Source organism: Mirounga leonina, unplaced genomic scaffold (genome assembly GCF_011800145.1).
Source record: "Mirounga leonina isolate KUSES-001 unplaced genomic scaffold, KU_Mleo_1.0 Mir_366, whole genome shotgun sequence".
NCBI classification, from domain to species: domain Eukaryota; kingdom Metazoa; phylum Chordata; class Mammalia; order Carnivora; family Phocidae; genus Mirounga; species Mirounga leonina.
This window is the reverse complement of record NW_023270709.1, coordinates 19,831,308-19,854,865: the sequence shown is the minus strand read 5'-3', so window position 1 is coordinate 19,854,865 and position 23,558 is coordinate 19,831,308. Positions and strand designations below refer to the sequence as shown.

Genomic DNA, 23,558 nt, shown 5'->3' with positions numbered 1-23,558 from the left:
CGGAGTCCCAGGATCAAGTCCCACATTGAGCTCCCTGCTCAGCAGGGAGTCTGCTTCTCCCTCTGCCTCTCCCCTGCTTGTGCGTGTGCGCTCTCTCTCTCAAATAAATAAAATCTTTAAAAAAAAAAAAAAAGATGAGAATAGACTTACAGGAAATTGGAATAAAGATACAACTACAAAAGAATAAACAGAAAAGCTTTGGTGACTCAGTGGCTGTAAGGGAAAGTTCTCTCACTCCACTCCCACTTCTGCTGGCTCTCTGGTCATGGTTTGCATGTTTGGCCAGACTATCATATTCTAATATGTGGTATGAAAAATTAAACTTTGGCAAGGTATACTGTGGAAAAAAAAAAAAAAAGAGTCTCCACAACACACCAACACAGATTGCCAACGTACCATCTTTTTATAACCTTCTTTGTGAGAAATTAAATCTTGTTCCATATTCCAGTACCGCCCCCCTTCCCTGATACCATATGCTTTCCAAAGAGAATATAGAAACGCCCGAAGTACTTGTTCAACCCATGATCAAAGTCAAGAATGTTGTGCAAATAAAGCTCGTTCCAAAAGCTTGTGTCAATAAAAGGGATGGAGGGGTGGGGAATGAAGTTCTATTTATTAATATCCCCACAATGGATGGAGCACTGTGGGAAAATTTTTAATGAATAATCTTGTCCTAACAGTAAGGTAAGTCTCATTTAAATAATATAGAGCTAAGTGAGTAGAATAAAAATTAAATTTCAACCAGTTTTGTTCTGGAGAGCAGACCAGCACTAATAGGTAGAATTTATATGGAAATAGGTTTCAAATGGACATAGAAGAAAACACAGCTTAGAATTTTAAATTCTGTAGAGGTGCCTGGGCGGCTCAGTCGGTTATCCTCCTCTTGATTTCGGCTCAGCTCAGGTCATGATCTCAGGGTCCTAGGATCGAGCCCCAAGTCGGGCTCCCTGCTCAGTGGGGAGTCTGTTGGAGACCGTCTCTCTCTCTCTCTCCCTCTGCCCCACCCTCTGCTTGCGTGCGCTCTCTCAAATGAATAAATAAATCTTAAAAAAAAAAAAAGAATTAAAATTCTGTAATTGAATAGGCAGTGTCATAGTATGTCCCACTCCCGGAGGTTTTCAAGCAAAATCTCAAGGATCACACTAAAATTAGTAGAGACCTATGTACATGCTAGCTACATTCCAGGCACTAGACTAAATGCTTTACCCAGATTACCTATTGCAATCTTCTCTATAACCTTAGATGATTTATTATTATCCCTATATTCTATAAAAGAAAATGAAGCCTTAGACAACCCAAACACATGAGTGGCTACCATCCGCTGGTCCAAGCCAATATCACCTCTGGTCTGGATTATTGTACTGTCTTCTCACTAGTCTCCCTGCCTTCGTCCTTGCCCCTGTAGTTAATGCTCTATGCAGCAGTCAGGGTGACTGTGGTGGTTAATTTTATGTGTCAACCTGACCAGGTCACAGGATGCCCAGATATCTGGGTGCAACGTTATTTCTAGGTGGATCTATGAGGGTGTTTCCAGATGAGACAGGTATTTAAATTGGTAGACGTAGGAAAGCAGACTGCCTCCCCACATGGGTGGGCCTCACCCGATGAGACTGAACAGACCCACAAGGCAGAGGAAGGGAGAATTCATTCTCTCTGCCTGACTGCATGAGTGAAGACATTGGTCCTCTCCTGCCCTCAGACTGGAACTTAAACCAGTGGTTCTCCTGAGGCTAGTCTCCAGCTTGTAGGCAGGAGATCATGAGATTTCACCTCCATAATTTCATGAGTGAGTTCCTTATAATAAATCTCTTTATATATAGACACATGCATCTATATCTCATACTGGAGATATGTATATCTTTCTCCAATAGATTTGCTTCTCTGGATAACCCTTACTAACACAGTGATCCATTTAAAACATGGTTAAATCGGGCACCGGGGTGGCTCAGTCAGTTAAGCATCTGCCTTCGACTCAGGTCATGATCCCAGGGTCCTGGGATCGAGCCCCACATCAGGCTCTCTGCTCAGTGGGGAGTCTGCTTCTCCCTCTCCTTCTGCCCCTCCCCCTGCTTGCTGTACCTAAACACCAAACACAATCCCAGTTTCGGACCTCCACACTGCTCCCCTCTGCCAAAAACTCTCTTTGGCCAGATACCTACACAGCTTGTTTCCCACATCCTCCAGGTCTCTGCCCAAGTAATCTCTTATCAGCGAGGCTTCCCTGACCATCCAACTGCCTCCCCTACAGCACTTGCCGTCCCCCTCACCCTGCTCTGTTTTAAGTCAGAGCCTCTATCATCATCTGACTTCCGTATTTGCTTGTCAGTACCTTTGCTTTGCACTACAGTGTGAGCTGTCTGAAAACCGGGCCTTGACTCCACTGTTCACCACTAGATCTTGACCCTCAGAACTATACATAGCACAATAAATATTTTTGTATATGTGGAAGAAATGAAGCCCAAGCAACCAGATTTGAGACACAGTCTCATAGACACCGAACCAGACCAACATCCAGAAAGAGGAGCTACAACAGAGTCACTCAAGCCCACAGAGTGTGGCTTCCTTTTGCTGCCCTTTCCTCTTGCTACCTTTTACCACTTGCCTTGAATAAGTGAGTGGTGAGCACTAAAGCATGGATGAGATCATGGGTCTAGAAAGCCAACTCCTCCTTGAGTCATCCCTAGTCCGTTTCTCATGCTGTTACAATTTGCTCCCACTTCTCAGATGCTATCTGTCCCGCAGCAGCTCCCTTGGTGGTGGGAAAATATAGGACCAAAATTTGCATTTCAAATCCGTGACTTCCCTGGTAAATACAAAGTCATCACAGCACGATCATCGGAACTCTCAAGTTTGAGCAGTGAGAATACTGAAGTCATTTATAACCAGTGACAGATAAAGCCACTGAAACCCTGACAAAGATAAATTCACTTTACCCATAAGATGAACCTTACACACCATACATATATTTTAGTACCAGAAACCCAACAGAATAAGAGAGGGCTTTAAACTGGCCACGTTGACTTCTGTCCATTTCATAGTACTAGAAGACAGGGGAATGCAGAGAACTGGAGAATTTGAAAGCTTCAGGAAAGGCAGGTCATGACCAGAGGAGGGGACAGAAAATTTTTGTGACCTTGCTGGCCTATGATGCCTCATGATTTCTTGCAGTTCCAGAGAATTCCCAATGAAAAAAAACTTAAAATGACGTTAGACTATACATATCAAGCCAACAAGTTACTCTATTACTATATGCTTATTGGGGAGAAGTAGCTTTTAAATAAATGATAGCTTAAGACATTTCCATCTGATCTCTTACACGCATCACAAATGTGCTGATCTATTCGTGGTTATGATTTTTTTAAGGTTTTATTTATTTTTATCATTTTTATTTTAATTCTGGTATAGTTCAGGTACAGTGTTACATTAGTTTCAGGTATACAATATAGTGATTCAAAAGCTCCATATATGACTCAGTGCTCATCGTGATAAGCGCCCTCCTTAATGCCCTTTATTTCACCCATCCCCCCACCACCACCCCTCTAGTTTGTTCTCTAGAGTTAAAGATCTGGTTTTTTTGGTTTGTCTCTTTTTTTCCTTTATTCACATTTGTTTTGTTTCTTAAATTCCACATATGAGTGAAATCATATGGTATTTGTCCTTCTCTGACTGACTTATTTCACTTAGGATAATACTCTCTAGCTCTATCCATGTTGTTGTAAATGGCCAGATTTCATTCTTTTTGAAGGCTGAGTGATATTCCAGTGTGTGTGTGTGTGCATCACATCTTCTTTATCCATTCATCTATCAGTGGACACTTGGACTGCTTCCATAGTTTGGCTATTGTAAATAACGCCTCAATAAACATAGGGTCCATATCCTTTCAAATTAGTGTTTTCAAACAAACAGGGTTCTGGAGGGGAGGGGGGTGGGAGGATGGGTTAGCCTGGTGGTGGGTATTGAGGAGGGCACATTCTGCATGGAGCACTGGGTGTTATGCACAAACAATGAATCATGGAACACTTCATCTAAAACTAATGATGTAATGTATGGGGATTAACATAAGAATAAAAAAATAAAATTAAAAAAAATTAGTGTTTTCATACTCTTTGGGTAAATACCCTCTTCTGTTCACTTTTAAAGTTACATTGCTTTTCCTCTAAGTCCTACTTCTACCTCTTCGGTTGAAGCACCCAGCCATCAGCCAATCTTTGGACAAATCCAACAGAGAAACCTCTCTCTCTATCCTAGTTGCGAGTCTGTGGGTGTCTCAGAATAGTAGTAAGGCTGAAATCACCTATATAACCATCTTTTTATAAAAGGCTAATGAGGAAGACAGTCAAGTCTTTACAGGACTTCCTTTCTCTAAAGCAGTTATGAAACACAGAACCGCTCAGCATACTGACGGAACTTGGGAAAGAAAGGAGTAACAATGCCAACTTACCAGAGACTTGGCACTGTGCTAGGGTCTGCCCTGGGGTTCCCACCTGATGCCTCCCACAACGCTCTCAGATCGCCATGATCCTCCCCTACCTCCTTCCACCCTCCAGGGGAGGACATTAAGGTTCAGAGAAGCCAAGGATCTGGCCCAAAGTCACACTCATGGATGGCGAAGCCTGCCCCTGAGCCTCAGGGGTCTCCCTCCCTCCAAATCTGCGTGGTTCACTGGAAAGGGAACATGGAGGTGGTAGTAGAAAGACAGCATTCCTTCCGAAATCCTACTGTAGATACCGTAGATTAGAATCCAGGAAAGAGGGGCACCTGGGTGGCTCAGTCGGTTGGGCGACTGCCTTCGGCTCAGGTCATGATCCTGGAGTCCCGGGATCGAGTCCCGCATCGGGCTCCCTGCTCGGCAGGGAGCCTGCTTCTCCCTCTGACCCTCCCCCCATCATGTACTCTCGCTCTCTCAAATAAATAAATTAAAAAAAAAAAAAAAAAAAAGAATCCAGGAAAGAACCACTGCAGGTTCTCAGCTTCCTTTGAAAGTTACCACCCCGTGTGGGCACACACATGAGCACAAGTAACACAAATACACACACACACACGCACACGCACCAGCGCACGCACGCACTGCAACTCTTTCCAAACTGTAAACGTCTCCCAGGCCGTATGTGGGCTCTTCTTAAAGGTCACTCAACAGGCCCCAAGGAAAAGAAGGGCTTGGTCTAAAAAGTTTTATATTTCCTCTCACTTTTTTAAACATTGGAAAATCCATTTGGCTCACAGAAATGAATAGTAAAAGGAGTTCTAACTACTTAGAGCCAACAAAATGTAATGGAAAAAAGGCAAGAATATGGCTGGACGTTATTTTCTTTTTGCTCAGCACATCCTGTCTGTAATCTGAAAGGTAAATAGGCCATGCCCAACATACCGACTCTTTTCAGGTGAAATTATCTAGGTTATGAAAACAAGCAACAACTGTTTCCATTATTCTTTAATTCGTGACGGACAGAAATACCTTCCAAAATAAATCAGAGAGGCAAAAGTTGCTCATCAGGGAGCAAACCTACAAATTTTCCCTCCTTTGATAACTGACTTTTGTGAATTTTTTTTTCTTCCACTTGAATTATAATGGTGTGGTATTATCTGAAAGAGTATGGTGCAAATGCCAGAAAAGGAAATTTTGAATTTTCATGTTTGGGTTATTTAAATCCACAGGAGAAAGGGAGAAAGAGAGAGAAGGGAGGAGAGAGAGATTTTGCATACCATTAGTTAGCAGACTAACATCCCTGAGATACTTACCCTTCAAGGGCAAGAACAAGTAATTTCGTAACACCTCTCTCCATAACCCCAAAATATCAACTTCTTTGGCTCCATAATGCACCTCATGATCTATGAGTTCAGTCATGCTAATGAGAGCTATACCCATTTCTGTCCCGTACAGACTTCCTTGCTTTATACTACACTTTCTTCTGTATATTAAAGCTGAGCAAACAGTCTAACAGAAACCACCCTCAGAAACAGAACACACGAAGTTTCCTTTAACAAGAAACTAGCTATACTGATGGAGTATCTGAAGCAACATCCATCACATTCTGTTCTCTGGATGTCATTTAAATCAAGAATTACCTACACGTAAATGATTTAAAGCAGCATTTTCCAGCGCACAAATTGTGGGAAAGTTAATGGGTATTCAACTAAAAAGGTGGCATGGTCAAATGGAAATGCCTCCTCAGGAGAAGTTAAACAGGGTCCCCTTGCTTTTCTTTTAACCACAAGATTTCACAGAGCCTCTCGAGTGCATTATGTCCCTTCTAAGAAGAGAAAGAGAGAACATACCAGTTTCTGAGCTAATCTGACCACGGAACACTCTACTCAAGGATCACTCTGTTTCACAGAGCTGGAGGTCCATAGAACACATGTGGGTTGGGGGCACCTATTTAAAGGCCAGATCTCCCGAAAGATAAGGAATGAGCTGGCTCACATCCAATGGTCAAGTCAGACACTCCACATCTCCATACTGCTTCCCCAGGGCACACTGATCTTGGAAACAAAGAATTTAAGCTCACTGCAACCTGGTCAGGGATACTTCTTAGGGAAAACAGGACAAGGATAAAAGGTATAAAAAGCTTTATTAAATCTATGAAAGTAAGGGCACCTGGGTGGCTCGGTCATTAAGCGTCTGCCTTCGGCTCAGGTCATGATCCCAGGGTCCTGGGATTGAGCCCCACATCGGGCTCCCTGCTCAGTGGGAAGCCTGCTTCTCCCTCTCCCACTCCCCCTGCTTGTGTTCCCTCTCTTGCTGTGTCTCTGTCAAATAAATAAATAAAATCTTTAAAAATAATAATAATAAATCTATGAAAGTATACTGGATCCAGCAGGAGGACCATTCCATGTGGTCACCCTCCTAATGAGGAGGGGAGGGAGAAGTATCTCAGCAAAACTATTTTAAAGACACAGAATGCAAAAGATGCCTTTCCCAGCCAATAATTAGGAGATGTCATCCAATCATATTTAAAGCTGGAAATTAGTAGTATATGCCCTATTAAAAAATGTCACACGGGGCCCCTGGGTGGCTCAGTTGGTTAATTGTCTGCCTTTGGCTCAGGGCATGATCTCACGGTCCTGGGATCGAGCCCCTGAGTCAGGCTCCCTGCTCAGTGGGGAGTGTTTCTCCCTCTACCTCTGCCCCTCGCCTCTGCTCATGCTGTCTCTGTCTCTCGCTCTCTCAAATAAATATATAAAATCTTCAAAAAACAAAGTCACAAATTTCTTCTCAGCCTTGAAAACACAAAACACACTCGGTATCTTTAATATCAATATTTAATACCTAATATTTAAGTGCAAAATAAAATCTGGGGGATCAGACACATCCTTTAATAGCTTTTTAAAAGAAGAAATAAAAGGTCTAAACAATGAAAAGTTAGAGTAGTATTTCAGGTGAGTCTGATGCCAATTGCAAATTTGCAGACACTAATGTAATCAAGCACATGCAGCTTACTGTTTTGGTAGATCACAGGGAATGAGGTATCAGGAAGCCAGGGAAGGTTGACGTTTATAGGCACAAAAAGTTCCAGACTTGGAGGGATATCAAAAAACCAAGCCATCTGCCGTTCTGGTTAGGAGCACTCCCTCCCCAACAATGAGGAAGTATGATCGCAGACGACAGAATAATCTAATTGTCCTAACGCCTAACGTCAAATTGCCAAAGGAGAACTGAGAAGCCGTTGCGGTGTTTTTAACTGGGAACTAAGAGCTCTTGCAACAATGCTTGTGACAGGATCAGATACCACGTCTGCGTCTGTGTGTGTGTGTGTGAGAGAGAGAGAGAGAGAGAGAGACGCCTGTGCACAAACTGGAATCCTGAACTGCTTAGTCTCGTTGCAAAAACTCAATTCCAGATCCTGCTTTTTCAACATCAGTCACCCCGAGACAAAAATTTCCATCCTGCCTTTAACCAAGCGTTGCTTCTGACTCATTTGTTTCAAGGATCAGGCAAGGGTCCGAAACATAGGTGAGAAAGTCAGAGAAATAATACCTTCAGAGGCACGGCCCTCGGCAGCAAAGCAAAACCAAAGGAAACTGAAGCCACCCCTGGGTGACAAGGTTACTTCCTTAAGCAACACAGGCTGATGAGAAGAGGATGAACCAGCACAGATGTCAGCGAGGCCTCGGCCTGACACCCGATGAGAAATGCAACATCTCCAACCTGAGCTCCACCTCCCTAGCCCTACTCTGCTTCTTCCCGAAGCCCTAGTACCCAACCCTGTATAACTCGCCCATTTATTATGTTTATTGTTTATTATGCAACTGCCTTTGATCGAATGCAATCTCCTAAGAGCAAGGATCTCTGCTGGGTTTTGTTTCTTAAACTGCTAAATCCCAGTGCCTAGAACAGTTCCTGGGACATGGTACGGCTCAGTGGGGACCAAATGATCAAAGGGATAAACAATACTACTCGCTGTCATCTTTGGATCTCAGAATTGGAGACCTGAGGGAAGGATTTTAGTCACTTTCCTTTTACCTAAAAATCATCCCAAGGCTATTCCCTCCTCTAATCCTTAATCCAAAAAAAATTTTTTAATTGATATACACGAGCTTGAGAACATGTCGTGTTGATTAAATTAACTAAGCGGAAAGAGATGGAGCAAAATTTATTTCACCTTAACTTGTTATGTTGTTTTTTTTTTTAAAGTATGCTTAGTAAACATACCTCTTGATAAATGATTCTACTTCCTTAACGATTCCTTTCTCCTTGCTCCCCTTGATGTAAGCACTGGTCACTGTAACTGAACAATTCAATTTCCTTCGCAAGTCAGGGCATTAAACCCGCCTTTGTCTGGTGATTATTATACTTTTTGTATAATAAATATTAACAGTGTGCCCATATAAGGCCCACCAAAGCAAAGATAAATGTTAAATATTGTAACTCAGGCATCAGGCCTCTGCCATGCCGAGATCCCAGCAGGCATCCTGCATGAGTCTTAATCCATCTTCAGTTTAAAAATATAGTTGATGCAAATACAAACAGGAGAGAGGCAGGTAATATAAACAGAGGAGGGACGCCTGGGTGGCTCAGTCGGTTGAGCATCCGACTCTTGGTTTCAGCTCAGGGCATGCTGTCATGGGTCGTGGCATTGAGCCCTGTGTCGGGCTCTGTGCTGGGCGTGGAGTCTGCTTGGGGTTCTCTCCCTCTGACCCTCTCCCCACCTGCGTGCTTGTTCGCTTTCTCTCTTTAAAATAAATAAAAAGAAATCTTAAATAAATAAATTTTAAGATCATCTATTTCTGGGCCTATCAATATAGGCCCAGAGTAGCTCTATCTTACCACTTTTTCATTTTCTCATGAAATACCCCAACTGGGGATCCAAACAAAAATGTGTTGAGCCCAGACGCGGTCCACGAGCATCCGTTTGCAACTCTTATTTAAAGCCTCAGCTCAGAGATCACTGCCACCAGGATGTCCCTCCCACCCCCACGTGGGTGAGAGTTCCTTTGGTACATCGAGCTTCCCCTGATTTCACTAAACTTGAATGGCTCCTTCAATGTGTCCATCTTCCCTGTGGGAAGCATCTCATTCACTGCTATATTCCCAACATCCAGCAGAGTCCCTGGTACATGGTAGGAGCTCAAAAGATGTTTGAATAAATGAAAATTTGAATAAGACCACCTGGGTTCATGCTTCTAGCAGCCACTTCTATCAGCCTGTTTCCTATCTTCACACCTTAACCAACCAACCGTCAGGGATCCGTGTGATCAGGGTCACAGACATTGATATCAAGTGTCAGAATAAAAGAGACAAGCCCACCCCTAGAGATCTACAGGCTTCTCTTGTTTATGACAAATAAGTACCATCCGGCATATTGGGAAAATAGAAAAAAAAAAAAAAGAAGATATGACAAAGTCAAAGAGTTAGATCTCATGCGCTTTGTAGAAGATGAGCAAGTCTATGCAAGAAAATTCAATAAATTGCTACCTGCTTTCTCCATCATTCAAAATGCCTTACAGATGGTAGTTAACTAAGACATGTTAGAAATATTTCTATTTTGTTCCTTGCCTAGTCCTTGAAGAACAGATTCTGCTTATTTAACCAATAATTAAATTTCACACATACATTATCCTTTGCCTCAAAACCAGTAAATACCAGATTTACCACTCAAGATACTACTTGGAAACAGATCCAAAGGTGGAAGCACTCTCCAAAACAGAAGGCTGTTGTCGCAAACCCTGGCTTCTCAGAAAGCCACGGAAGCTGGTCCTGTCCTTTCACAGTGCTCCCCCCCCATCTGTATTTTCTCACGCTCGCGATGAAAGCATGAAGGAAAACTCACAGCTGTGCAGAAGAGACAGCGGCATTCCTGGAGTGTGGTCATCTTGTCCAGGGGCTGTTCGCATAGGCAGAGCTTGCAAGTGACAAGGGGAGCTGGAGCCAAGTCTCCTGCCGTCGGATTTTCAGTGCTCATGGTGAGATACTGGAACCTGTCACCTGAGCCCATCAGCGTATCCTCGGCGTTCTTCAGGTCTCCTCAATCCCTACGGGAAGGTCCAAAGCAGAAAATATTATAGTCATTCATACAGCTGAATATTATATTCATTCAACACATTTGGGCCCCACCAGGGCAAACCTTCACCTTCCATGCTGTCTAGGCACACAGCAAAGGCCTTTCTGAGAACTGTGGGCTCCAGAGCTTGGCACCTTGGCAAGGTGCTCCTGGCGTCCTGACATTTACAACCTCACCATCCTGCCTCCTCTCGTGTAAATTACAGGAATGAAAAGACCACAGGGAACAAACACACCATTTAGGAGTTGCATCGCTACAATCCAACAGATTTAAAAAAAGAGAGAGAGAGAGACACTTGAAAATAGGATATCGCTCAAAAAAATTAAACAAGGAATTACCATATGATCCAACAATTCTACTTCTCGGTGTACAACCAAGAGAACTGAAACCGGGATGCAAACACATACTTGCACACCCAGGATCCTAGCACCGTTGCTCACAACAGCCAAGAGGTGGAAACTATCCAAATGCCCATCAAGAGATGAATGGATAAACAAAATGTGATATAAACATCCAATGGATTAGTATTCAGCCTTAAAAGGGAATGAGACTCTGACACACGCTTACAGTATGAATCTTGAAGACGTTATGCTAAGTGAAATAAGCCAGACCCAAAGGGGCAAATATTGTGTGATTCCATCAATGTGAGGTACCTAGCAAGTCGAATTCATGGAGAAAGAAAGTAGAAAGGTGGGGCTGGGATGGGGGAAACAGAGTTACCATTTCATGGGTACAGACTTCCTGTTTGGAATGACGACAAAGTTCTGCAAATGGATAGTGTGATGGGTGCACAAGACTGTGAGTGTTCTTCAGGCCCCCAAATGACACACTTAAAATGATTGAAAGGGTGGGGCGCCTGGGTGGCTCAGTGGTTAAGCGTCTGCCTTCGGCTCAGGTCATGATCCCGGAGTCCCGGGATCGAGCCCCGCATCGGGCTCCCTGCTCCGCGGGAAGGCTGCTTCTCCCTCTCCCACTCTCTCTGCTTGTGTTCCCTCTCTCGCTGTGTCTCTCTCTGTCAAATAAATAAATTAAAAAAAAAAAATGATTGAAAGGGTAAGTTTTATGTTATGTATATTTTATACCAATAAACTTTTTTTTCAACAGGGCATCAGTGTTCATTGTGTTCCTTCACATACGTCATTTCATTTCAACTTTTGCAACCATGAGGATTATTTCCTTCATTTTATAGATGAATTGAGGTCCTAAGAAGTTAAATAATCTGCCAAAGTTCTCAGAACTTGGATATAGCAGAGCAAAATTCAAACCTCCGTCTTCTGAGACCAAGCCCAGTGCCTGGTCCGTTATGTCATAGCTGCCTCACAAGCGGGTATTACATGGAGGGATGGAACAGGGAGAGAGAAAGGAGGAAGGGGTAAGGAGAGAGGGATAAAAAAGAGAGAAAGAGACAAAAAGCCCATGACTACAAGTACCATAAGGTCACTGAAACTGTACAGAGTGAAATCTATCTCCAAACATGGCATGACTATAGAAAGGATTTTTCTACAATGAAAAATAAAAAGTAGAGCTGAAGCCTTTCCACTTGTGTTTATTCAGATGATCTTTAAAAGAGGTAAAATAATTGTGAAAATAATCTATAGTTTGGATCATATCAAGAAATTCCATGTTCTAATTAAAGAGAAGCAAAATCCTAAAGTTCTTACTATTTTAAAAGACTGTGGCCAATTCTAATAAATTTGGCCACAGAAATCATTGTAAACAGCCTCTCCCCCTACCAGAACCAGACTCTTTCTGTCCCCATTTCTGAGCAAAAGAAATTACATGTTTGGCATTTGTTATATAGCCCCACAGTGACTTACATCTCAACGTATAGGTACAAAAGTACAAAATCAAGGGAGGGCAAAACAAATTGGATTAGATAGAAGGAAAAAAAATATCTATGAGATCTAATTGCACTATCTTAATGTCATACCAGAAAGAATCAATAGTTACTAACTCTACTAACCTGAAATATTCAAAGTTTTTCACCTACTCCCTGAGTAGTAGTAGAGTGGATTAAAAATAAATTTGAATAGGAAGCTAACCAATGATTGGCTTCCATAATATTTCTTGGGAAAGGCCCAATAAGGTTCAAGACATGGTGTTCTTATTTGATTAACTATTAATGAGCTCTCATCCAAGAGCAAATCAACATGCCTATCAAATTCTGTGTTTTGAAGTTAAAAAAAAAAAATCTCTCTTTAGGGTCAATTAGGAGTAAAAATGAGTGATTTTGCCTCTCTCCTCTTCCCAGTTTATGCACAGACAACTATCACCTGTTTGCTTCTCCAAGACACTGTATTTTAACTATACTGGAATTAAAATGTTAAAACTTAATACAATTTTAGAAGGAGGAGGAGGGGGAGGGAGGAAGAAGAAGGAAGAAGAAGAGGAAAAGGAGGAAGAAGGAAGAAGGAAGGAGGAGGAAGAAGGAGGAGGAGAAGAAGAAGAAGAAGAAGAAGAAAGGAGAAGGAAGAAGGAAGAAGAAGAAATGCCACCAGTAAATGCTTCCTGAGGAGGGAAGACGGGAATGACACAGGCCGAACCACCCACCACCACAAATGTCAATTACACGAAGAGCCCATTTGGAGGAAGCGGTTATGAATAGGTAAATCCTGTTGTTCCAATCTAACAGGAGATCTAGGTATTCTTCAACAAAGTCAATTATTTCTGACAGTCTCAACCTATATTATTTTTTATTTTTTAATTTTTTTAAATTTTTTTTTTTTAAAGATTTTATTTATTTATTTGACAGAGAGAGAGATAGCGAGAGCAGGAACACAAGCAGGGGGAGCGGGAGAGGGAGAAGCAGGCTTCCCGCCAAGCAGGGAGCCCGATGCGGGACTCGATCCCAGGACCCTGGGATCATGACCTGAGCCGAAGGCAGACGCTTAACAACTGAGCCACCCAGGTGCCCTATTTTTTAATTTTTTAATGTAATCTCTACCCCCAATGTGAGGTTCGAACTCATGACCCCAAGAATAAGAGTTGCGTGCGCTACCGAGCCAGCCAATTGCCTCGATCTTATTTTTTAGAAAGAGACATATAACACCTGAGAAACAAAGACATAATTGACTACTTCTTAGATTATCTCTTAGCAATAGTCTTTTGAAGGCAGAACTAGAAACTGCGTTCATCGTGACCATCTGAAACATAATCTTATCTCTCGCCATATACACATTAAGTGCTCACTCCTTACTTTGTGAGTTACAAATCAAAGTTATAAAAATATAAAAATATCTATCACTTCCAAAAGTTTCCTCCTGCCCCCTTTATTTATTATTACTTGTGTGCGTGTATTTGTGGTAAGAACACTTCACATAAGATCTACCCTCTTAGCAAATGTTTAAGTATACAATATAGCATTGTTAAATAGAGGCATTATGCTGTTCCCCAGGCATATATTTATCTTCTCACTCATCAAGTTGTCTACATTAAATATGTACAGCTTCTTGCCCGTCAATCATACCTCAATAAAGTAGTTTAATATATATATACAACTTTTTAAAGTATATGTTATATATAAAAATATTTTTATGACAAAAGCCTTTTCCAAAGCAGAGACCTGTCTTGTTAAAACCACAGCGGCAAATATTCCAAGCATTCCAAACAAGGCAGCGCTTGTGACTGAGACAGAGGAAGGAGGTCACATATTTCATCTCTTTGAGATGTGAGCAATCCAAAATGATTCTTCAAAAAGAAGTGATTTATTTTTCCAGGCGCCATAAACAGCAATTCCCTAAAGTGATGGCATTCAAACATTTGTCAAGCAATGGAATTCTACAAAAACACGGTCTTAAGTAAACTTCCACCATGGCAAGGAGATAAGGTGGCCCAGTGTTGGTGGAAGCAGTACCGGGAGCACTGGGTCAGGTCCCCTGGAGCTCTGCCTCAGCAGCCTCCCAGGCACCATCATGGAAGCTGGTGGCATTGCCAGGGACAGTTGGAAACCAGCTTCTTGGTTTTTCACTCTGGGCAAAATCAATAATGAATGTTTTTAAAATGAATGGCATACAGGGAGTGCTTCATAAAGAAAAAAAGAGCATCAAACAAAAAATCCTTTCCCCGGGGACACCTAGGTGGCTCAGTCAGTTAAGCATCTGCCTTTGGCTCAGGTCATGATCCCAGGGTCCTGGGATCAGGGAGTCTGCTTCTCCCTTTGCCTGCCGCTCTCCCTGCTCATGCTCTCTCTCTCTCTCGCTCTCTCACAAATAAATAAAATCTTAAAAAAAAAAAAAAGGAAATCCTTTTCCCATTGATTCATTACATATAGAGCTCTTCAAGCAATCATCAGGAGAATCCTGAAGTTCTCTCCCTCGAGATGTTGGTGAATGGCTCCCAGGTGTCCTAGCGGTCTTCCATTTATGTCTTATTGGGATTCCTCCGTCTCTGACATGGAACCACCAATAGTAGAAACTCACCAGCCCACCCAAACCACGAGCACATGGCATGAACCTCAGAGGGGGTGTCCAGAGGAAGGTGACCACACCCCTGCAGCTCCTGAACCTTTCACAGGACTACATCTTCACAGGTACATGGACAATCCACACCCACTCCCCTCCAGGTTCCAAGAAAAGTCTTCCCGTCCAGAGAGCCAGTAATTCCTTCTCACTAGCTTGCCCAACTTGTTCTGCCTCATACCTCATGTTTTACCTAAAATAAGAAAGGGACTTGAATGTTCCACACCACCCCCCCCTTCCCGCTTGTTTTAAAACAGTAACAATTATAACTGCATTTATAATTATTACAAATGTGACCGAGCCTCTTATTGGGTGTCAAGAACCCAATGAGAAAAGAATTTTGGCAGAGCACACAAGGGGTATATTGGGGAGGGGGAACGGACAGCTGCCTTTAGGTTTGAACTTTTTAAAGTTGGGGCAGGTTTGGGGGTGAGGGGCGGTGAGGGTGGACTTCACCCATAAGTATCACTTGCTTAAATATAAGCAGCCATGTAACAGGGCAGATGGGTTGGGGCATGCAAGCAAAGAAAGCCCCTCTAAAACATTTGATTTTGCACCAAATTACCAAGAAAGGGGAACCAGCAGTTCTACCTACCCCAACTGTCTCCGTACTATAAAGTGTTCATTATGTGAGAAGCTAGTACTATCTGATAGGAAAGAACAGAAAAGTCACTTTTCCCCTCATGTGTTTTCGTTAGAATTGCCAAAGAAAGGAATACCTCACAAACTATCCTGGAAGCACAGGATGTATAAGGAATTTTCATATTCTGCTGGCAGCATGAAAAAGCAATCTGCTCCAAAAATGCAGAGGGTTGGAGAGCCAACATTTGAAGTATTTTTAACTAATGCAGTTTACGTCTGTTTCACTACCCAAAATCACGGCAATTATTTCATTGCCCAAAAAGATAATGCAGTTGGAAGGGATAATGTTTCACCAGGATACTTATCTAGTTGTCCAGGAATTTTACACCATTCAGCAAAAACTGTAAAATTTAGATAAATGGATAAAGCACAGTTAAGGAGACCAAGGGAAGGAGAAAGTGGACAAAATGAATCAACTGGATATTACTGATGTAACAGAATATTTATGTAAAAATCCAGTTGATCTGTGCTGAGGTCTTAATTCTAAACTATGCTATGAAAGTCTAAGATTTACTCAAGAACAAGGCATAAAACAGAAGAGACACATGAATACACTCAAAATGTTTACTTGCCCATGTAGGACACTGAGTCATTCCTGTGAGGTAGCTGGAATAAACGATATGAATGCATGACTCAGGGAGGGCTAACAAAGGGAAAGGTTTTCAAGAAGGGTAGGTGCTGGGGAAGGTAAGGCTGAAGTGTTGCCTTTATAATGGAGAGATTTTCTCAGGAAGCCAAAACTCTAACAGAGTAGAAAGATACAGCAATCCAGAGATTCCATCTCTGCCTTGTTAGGAAAGCTCTCCCAATACCAACTGAGAAGGACATGTCAGGCAACCAGATTCTACTCAGCAAAATCTGAAAATTAGTATCGTGTTGACCTTGGCACTTCCGCCCAATACAATTATTTATTTCGCTGCTAGTTCATGTCCTTAACAGAAGCTATTAATGACTCAAATAGTACTGACTGAGTCTAGAAGTGCTGGCCATCATCAGCCAATATCCATTTGCTGTAGTTCTACCCTAAATACAGTCTGGAATGGAAGGTAGACCAGCTGGCTGGTACAGCAGCCAGAACAGTGGGTACTAGTGTTTGGTGAGGCAAGGACTTATGGTAGACCTCCATAGTGGCCAGTGGTTCTCCTCTCTGCTTGCATCTTTGACCCACTCTGGTCATTCAAGGTCTAGAGGAACCAATACAAATCCAGTAATCAAAAAAACAAATATTTTGTATCTCTTTAATTGTTTTTTAAAAGAATAATTCTCAAGGCTAATGAGTAGATGCCTGGCATCACATAAAGGACGCTTTATCATTATTTGCAAAAAATAGATTAGACATTATTCTCTAGTATAAACAAATCTAAGAAATACTTAATTCTTAGATGTGATGGAAGTAAATATTCACCTACTCGGGCCTTGTGAGTTCGCAGTATTGTTGAAGACGACTGTTTACCATTGTGCCTCATGTGCTAGGAAAGGGGATCCCAGTATTCTTCCCCCTTGCTTCTCAGCCTCATTCAGAGGAAACCAGGAAATGAAAAAATACTTCGGTCTGTAATTCCTTAGCTTTAACATCTTCATCTCAACAGTTACCAGGATGGAAATAAGACTATAAATGTGTAACATGGAAACTGCTATCTTCTAAAAATGGAACTGACGTGCAAATATATCCCTACTAACTATCACACAGGTAAAAAGGACAGACACTCCATTAGGAGGAGCTTCTTTTTTTGTTTGTTTTGTTTTGTTTTTAATTTTATTATGTTATGTTAGTCACCATACAATACATCATTAGTTTTTGATGTAGTGATCCACGACTCATTGTTTTCATATAACCCACCCAATGCTCCATGCAGTACGTGCCCTCCTTAATACCCATCACCGGGCTAACCAATCCCCCTACCCCCCTCCCCTCTAAAACCCTCAGTTTGTTTCTCAGAGTCCATAGTCTCTCATGGTTCGTCTCTCCCTCCGATTTCCCCACCTTCATTTTTCCCTTCCTTCTCCTAATGTCCTCCATGCTATTCCTTATGTTCCACAAATAAGTGAAACCATATGTAAGCGACTGCCTTCGGCTCAGGTCATGATCCTGGAGTCCTGGGATTGAGTCCCGCATCGGGCTCCCCGTTCGGCAGGGAGTCTGCTTCTCCCACTCCCCGTTTGTGTTCCCTCTCTCGTTTGTGTTCCCTCTCTCGTTTGTGTTCCCTCTCTCGCTGTGTCTTTCTCTGTCAAATAAATAAATAAAATCTTTAAAAAATAAAAAAATAATTAAAAAAAAAATAAGTGAAACCATATGAAAATTGACTTTCTCTGCTTGACTTATTTCACTTAGCATAATCTCCTAGGAGGAGCTTCTTAAATATTAGCAAGTACTGTTTCTAAACAGTCTCTTTGCTATTTGAAATTAGGTTATGTATAAAGTCTGGTACAGCTATTAATAAGATCTAATTTTCTTCCAGCTTTATTGAGATATAATTGATATACAACGTTGTGTAAGTTTAAGGGATACAATGTAATGATCATACATATGTGTGGGTATATTCATATCTGTCTATACATGTTTCAAAATGATTACCATGATAAGGCTAGTTAACACATCCACCACCTCAGACACTTACAATTTTTTTTATGGTGAGAATGATAAGATCTAATTTTTCTATTTTTTTTCCTACAAAATATATAGGAGAAATATATGGAAAGATTTGTGGACATAATGGCCAACGAAGTGGATGACATTGTGAAAAGCTAATTCTCTAAATCCTACAGAGTACAGGCATCTGGGATGGCAAATTTTAACATGTGCAAAATGCTGAACCTTCTAAAACGTACATTTCTTTTTTCTTGCCTTCTTTCCATGTTCTCATTGCCACTATAGGGAAAGGCCCAGGAGGAGAAAATCCATTCCCGACTTTTCCAACAATAAAAACTTATCAAAGAAGGTAGGAATGAGCATGAGAATAAGAGCCCAATGATATTTTTGGCATTGTAATTTCACATTCATCATGGTAACTCCCTCCTCGACTCCACTGTGCCCTGCCCAACCCCATTTTTTAATCAATGGTTCCCCTGCCTCCCACAATTATTCATACAGCCCTGCTGAATAATTTTCCTCCCCCTGCCTGGCATAACAACAAAGCTCAGAAGCAGGAAGGAACATCGCTTAAAGGCAGGTCAGACAATGATGTAATTAACAGGGCAAGGAAAAGTGTTATTTCAGAAAGCCCCATAGAGCAAGAGAAGGGCTGATTTCTTGGGTCAACACATTACCAGGAACTATAGTGGCTACAGCACAAATAGCTAAATCAAAATGTTTTCTCCAAGTGAATAAAAACACATGTATATATTACCCTGCCTTGTGAAAGTTAAAAGTTTCATACAGAAATTTTAATTAGAAACAAATTTAAAACTGGTTTGGGAGAGGACTCCCTTCCATCCCACGCTAAACAAGGGGCAGCATGTGTATTTTTGTATGCCTTTGCCAAATTGGTTTCTTAAAAAAAATCAATAATGCAGGAAACCGAGTCAACCCACGAAGAACTGAATTCTGCACGTTAGATGCTAGGGATGTAAAGGTAGTTAAACCCAGTCCCAGCTTACAAAGAGTAAAGTAGTGGAGGAGATTGTTAACAGATAGTTTTATATATAATAATACACAGGACAATTTGTGGGTTTATAGCTTCAGCCATAAGTCCAGCAAAGAGACAAATGAGAGATGTCTTGTTCTATTTCCCCCCAAAGACAAAGAACCAGTTAATTAAAGGCCTGGGACTCAAACTCATGACTGCAGAGGAACTGGAAACCAGTAAGACACTGCTTTCAGAGTATGTTCTTTAACAGATGCTACAAGCCATGTGAATTGCAATCTCTCCAGCTGTGAATAAGAGAAGTCTATTTCACCGAAGTCATTGTGTTTTTCAGTTCAAGGATGGAGGTCTTGTCACATACGAGAAGTTTCTCATTCTGTGTTGCTAAAACATTGGCCACTTCTCTCTTTAATGTATTATATTAGTCTTCCGTGTTGTTAAAACTGCAGTGTGATGCATTGGGTTTAGAAGTACACAACGACCGAGCAAAAGCAAATGCCAAAGTTAATAAAAATAGAACATTAGTACAAGACCTCCCACATATACCTAAAGGTAAACAAGCAAATTAAAATGTAAATAATTAAATAAGTTAACTTTGGTGCTGTTATGCCCCTTCAAGTTATTTAATGCTTGGATGACATATGGGAAACATTATCCAAAAAAAAAAAGTCAAGATGAAAAACCTCTAACATACGCAGGTAAAACAACACAAATTAAAAACTGCCACTCCAGGGCACCTGGGTGGCTCAGTCGTTAAGCGTCTGCCTTTGGCTCAGGTCATGATCCCAGGGTCCTGGGATGGAGCCCCACATCGGGGTCCCTGCTCCGTGGGAAGCCTGCTTCTCCCTTTCCCACTCCCCCTGCTGTGTTCCCTCTCTCGCTGTCTATGTCAAATAAATAAATAAAATCTTTAAAAAAAAAAACAAAACAACAAAACTGCCACTCCAGAACAATGTCACTTCCAAACTTACACCAATTCCTTCAGGACAGAGGGCGTATCTTACCCATCTTTCCATGTTCAGCATCTAGCCCACACCTGGCAAACAGTCAGTAGTCACTCGATCCCACAGTGGATAATTTCTTTCCAAGCGCATGGAGGAGAGAGAATATTAAAGGCCTGACTCTCATGTGCATTCCCTTCCAGCAATTCAAAGTCTAAAAATATTGATAATTTGCAACAGCTAAGGAGCTTCTATAAATTAAGGTGGGCCTATCTGGAAAACAAAATCTTAGGACTCAGGAGCAATGGCTGCAGATGCCTACTCCCCCCAAGCTCAAGGTGGAAAGCATGATTTGTGTGGCATCTTGGCTCCTTCCCCATATCCAAAATAATCAGTTGCACAAAGCAGGTTTAGTCCCAAAACTATTTGGACTTTGTTCCTCCACCAACATCTGGGTTCAGCATGATTCCTGACCTCTACCTCAAACTGGTGATTTCAAACACGAAGAACCTCACTCAACGAGAAAGTGATGTTGTAAGTCAAGGCCAGGGGAAACACGGAAGCCAGAATTCGCAGAAACACCACGGAGCAATGACTCTGGTGTCCTAATAAATGTTCCTAAAAACCTAAAATATTAAAACTGCTTCTCAAAAACAAACATTTAAATATACTTTCTCAGATTAAAAGGACTCATACTGTTGAAGAGAAAGATCGTTTTCAGGAAGCTAAATGGTTATTATATAGATGAAATAAGCTTTTTTTCTTTTTACACAGAGCATAACTTTTCTCTCTGTTGTCAAGTTTGCCTCAGAAAACCTGGTTCACAATCTGGGAGACCGAAAAACTAATTATTAAAAACACACACACACAAAAAAAACGACGTGTCTTAAACTGACCTAGTTTGGAAGCCTGGATGCCTTTAAATTGCCAATGAACTGAAGCCATTCATGAGAATGGAGCTTTTGAATGCTGAGAATGTTCTGTGGGGCTCAGCGCAAAGATATTTGGCATGAATGGCTGTAAATATTTGTAAAACTCTGGGTAAATGGACGGTGTTTGACCACACTCACACCTCACTTCCAGCACAGTAGTGCGGGAGAAAGTTATCTAGGGTGATTCGTTGGGGTTGGGTTTTTTGTTTTTTGTTTTTGGAGGAGGGAGGTATATTTTCTTCTGTTTGTTTTGAATAAAAAGTCAAGCATCCCGATTCTGCTACTCTGACATCTTTTTTATACTTAACATTCTCTATACACAGTTACCTTGTATCTGTTTACTCATCAAGACAGTTTCAATTAGTCAGAGGCTACTTTAGAAACAGAAGGGTTTTTCTCTTTCCTATTTTTCCACGTGTGTGTCCACCACAAAGAAAAAAAGACCATCGCAGGTGTGCAAGGGTAGAAACAGGAGGCGTGTGACAACGTGGCCTTGGATTTAACACAATTATCTCAGTGTGGCCCGTGGGTCTGCTACATAGATCTTTCTTGCCCCCTCCACCTCTTCCTCAAGAGAGTCTCAGAAATACTTAAGGGGCCACTACTTATGAATAGGACTAAGGCTCCGTTCATAAGGGAAGGGAGGACAGAGTCTGGAGAAGGAGGGACCCACAAAGCAGTGGGATGTGAAAGGGACTAGGAGGCTCATCCCGTGAAAACTGCAACAGCCAGATACTTTTATTAGCCAGCAAGTCAGTGAAGACTGGCTGGGTTCCTTTGGCCTCCTACCCACACCCTAAGAACTGAGTCATCTCTAAGTTCATTTATTTTGCTTCTGGGCCTAGGACCCCTCCCCACTCCCCCCACCACCACTACCACCACCAATCTGCTGCTTCAGAAATGTTAGATACATTGTTCTATAATTCAGACCTTGCAGTGTTCAAATAAACATCCAGAAATGCCACATTACAGAAACACAGACAGTCCTATGGGGACCCCCAGCTAATGTTTAGTAAGGCTGTACAGCAGCAAGAAATAAAGTGCCACACAATAGTGGCAGCAAGAAAGAGGAATTTTCCCAGACAGGAGAATTCGTTTCTGAGAAATCTGAATGTGAGACGTATATGCATCGGGAGTGGACTCACAGCAGAATCCCTGCAACTAGTAAGAAAAGCGAAAAGGTGCCCTGATAGAAGTCAGCTCAAGATCCCTTTTCTCTGCTGAAACGCAATCAGTTTCATTTTAACTTAAACTTGGGAACGGCAGTACAGGGTGAGAGAGAGCTTCACTCGGTGTTATCAGCAGTTACCTGACAAAACGCGATCGTGTGCGGCCAAGATCCCGGCTTACGCCTCGCTATGTATGTCAACATCGTGCTGTGCATTTCCAAAGCAACAGAAGGTAAGCGTCTGAGATGACGCCAACTCTTGGTGTCCCCTCCAGAAAGACACAGGGAGGTCTGATCTCTTGGATTTGCCCATCAGTACATTCTGCAGAGACTGTTTTGTTAGAAATCAGTTTCCCTGCACCTTGACCGAGGCGTCTATTTCTACAAGCTAACAGGTGTCGAATGCGTTCGGAATGAATTGCGCGCTGTGCGGTTTAAGCACCGGAGGCAGGAAAGAAAGCTCCGAAGCAGGGAACCGTAGTCTCTGGTCTCTTTTTTTCTCTCTTTTTTTTTTTTTTTTCTCTTTTTCTCTTTTTTTCCTTTTCCTAGTCCAGCACCCTGCCTGCCTCGCCCGGCGCGCGGCGTCTCGAGAGCTCGCGGAACCTACCTGGCACGAGGGCCCCGCGGGTCCGGGCGCCGCCGGGCTTCTCAGCAGCGTCCGCCGCGCGCCCCGCGGAGGCGGGTTCGCGTCATTCTCGCCCCGGCCCTCCGCGCTCTGCAGCCGGCCGCTCGGCGCTCCGCAGGACTGCGGCGGGACTCGGGCGCCCAGCCCCGGGGGCGGGCGGCAGGGGGAGGAAGGGGAGGGGGAGGGGGAGGGGGACGAGGCGGAGGCGGAGGCGGAGGAGGCCCGACCGCGCACGCTGCTGCCCCGGCGAGCGGCCGCGCCGCCCCGAGCCCCGCGGAGCGTGGCGCGCAGCTCGCCGGCAGCAGCGCCGGGAGCCGCGCGGTGATTTTTACAGGAAGCGCAGGCGCCGCACTTCCTACTTCCCCTGTGGGTCGCACTCCCGCCGCAGGTGATGGTCTTTGAACCCCGTCCGAGCCCGGGCAGCGGCGCGCCCGCTCGCCCGCGCTCCTGCGCCCGCCGCCCGCTCGGCGCCGCTCCCTCTCGCCCCTCTGGGCCGCCGGCCGCCCAGATCCGGGGCAGGGCGTCCCGCGGCCGCCCTTCGTGTCCTTCGTCCTGCCCACACCGGGACGCTGCACCTCCTGGCCTTCAAGGCTTGCTGCTTGTCTGCACGTCTCCCGCTGGGCCACCTTTCCTTCTCTCTCCCACTTCTCAGGACCCCCCACCCCCGCCCAGCCTGCCTTCCCACCCTGGCAGAACACTGTTTTTTCTTT

The 23,558-nt window shown here is 43.0% G+C and overlaps 1 protein-coding gene across 3 annotated transcripts in view; it reads right to left on the bottom strand.

Moving 5' to 3' along the window:
- RNF144B (ring finger protein 144B) overlaps nt 1-23,558 on the bottom strand; it is a 176,764-nt gene that overhangs the window by 55,981 nt on the left and 97,225 nt on the right. For 2 of the 3 annotated variants that reach the window (XM_034985751.1, XM_034985750.1), the window contains one exon: nt 10,269-10,470. In XM_034985751.1, the coding sequence (XP_034841642.1) occupies nt 10,269-10,433 (165 nt within the window). In that variant the 5' untranslated portion in view covers nt 10,434-10,470. Of the gene's footprint in view, nt 1-10,268; nt 10,471-22,830; nt 23,298-23,558 lie in introns of those variants that run through there. The other variant, XM_034985748.1, reaches the window with a different exon arrangement.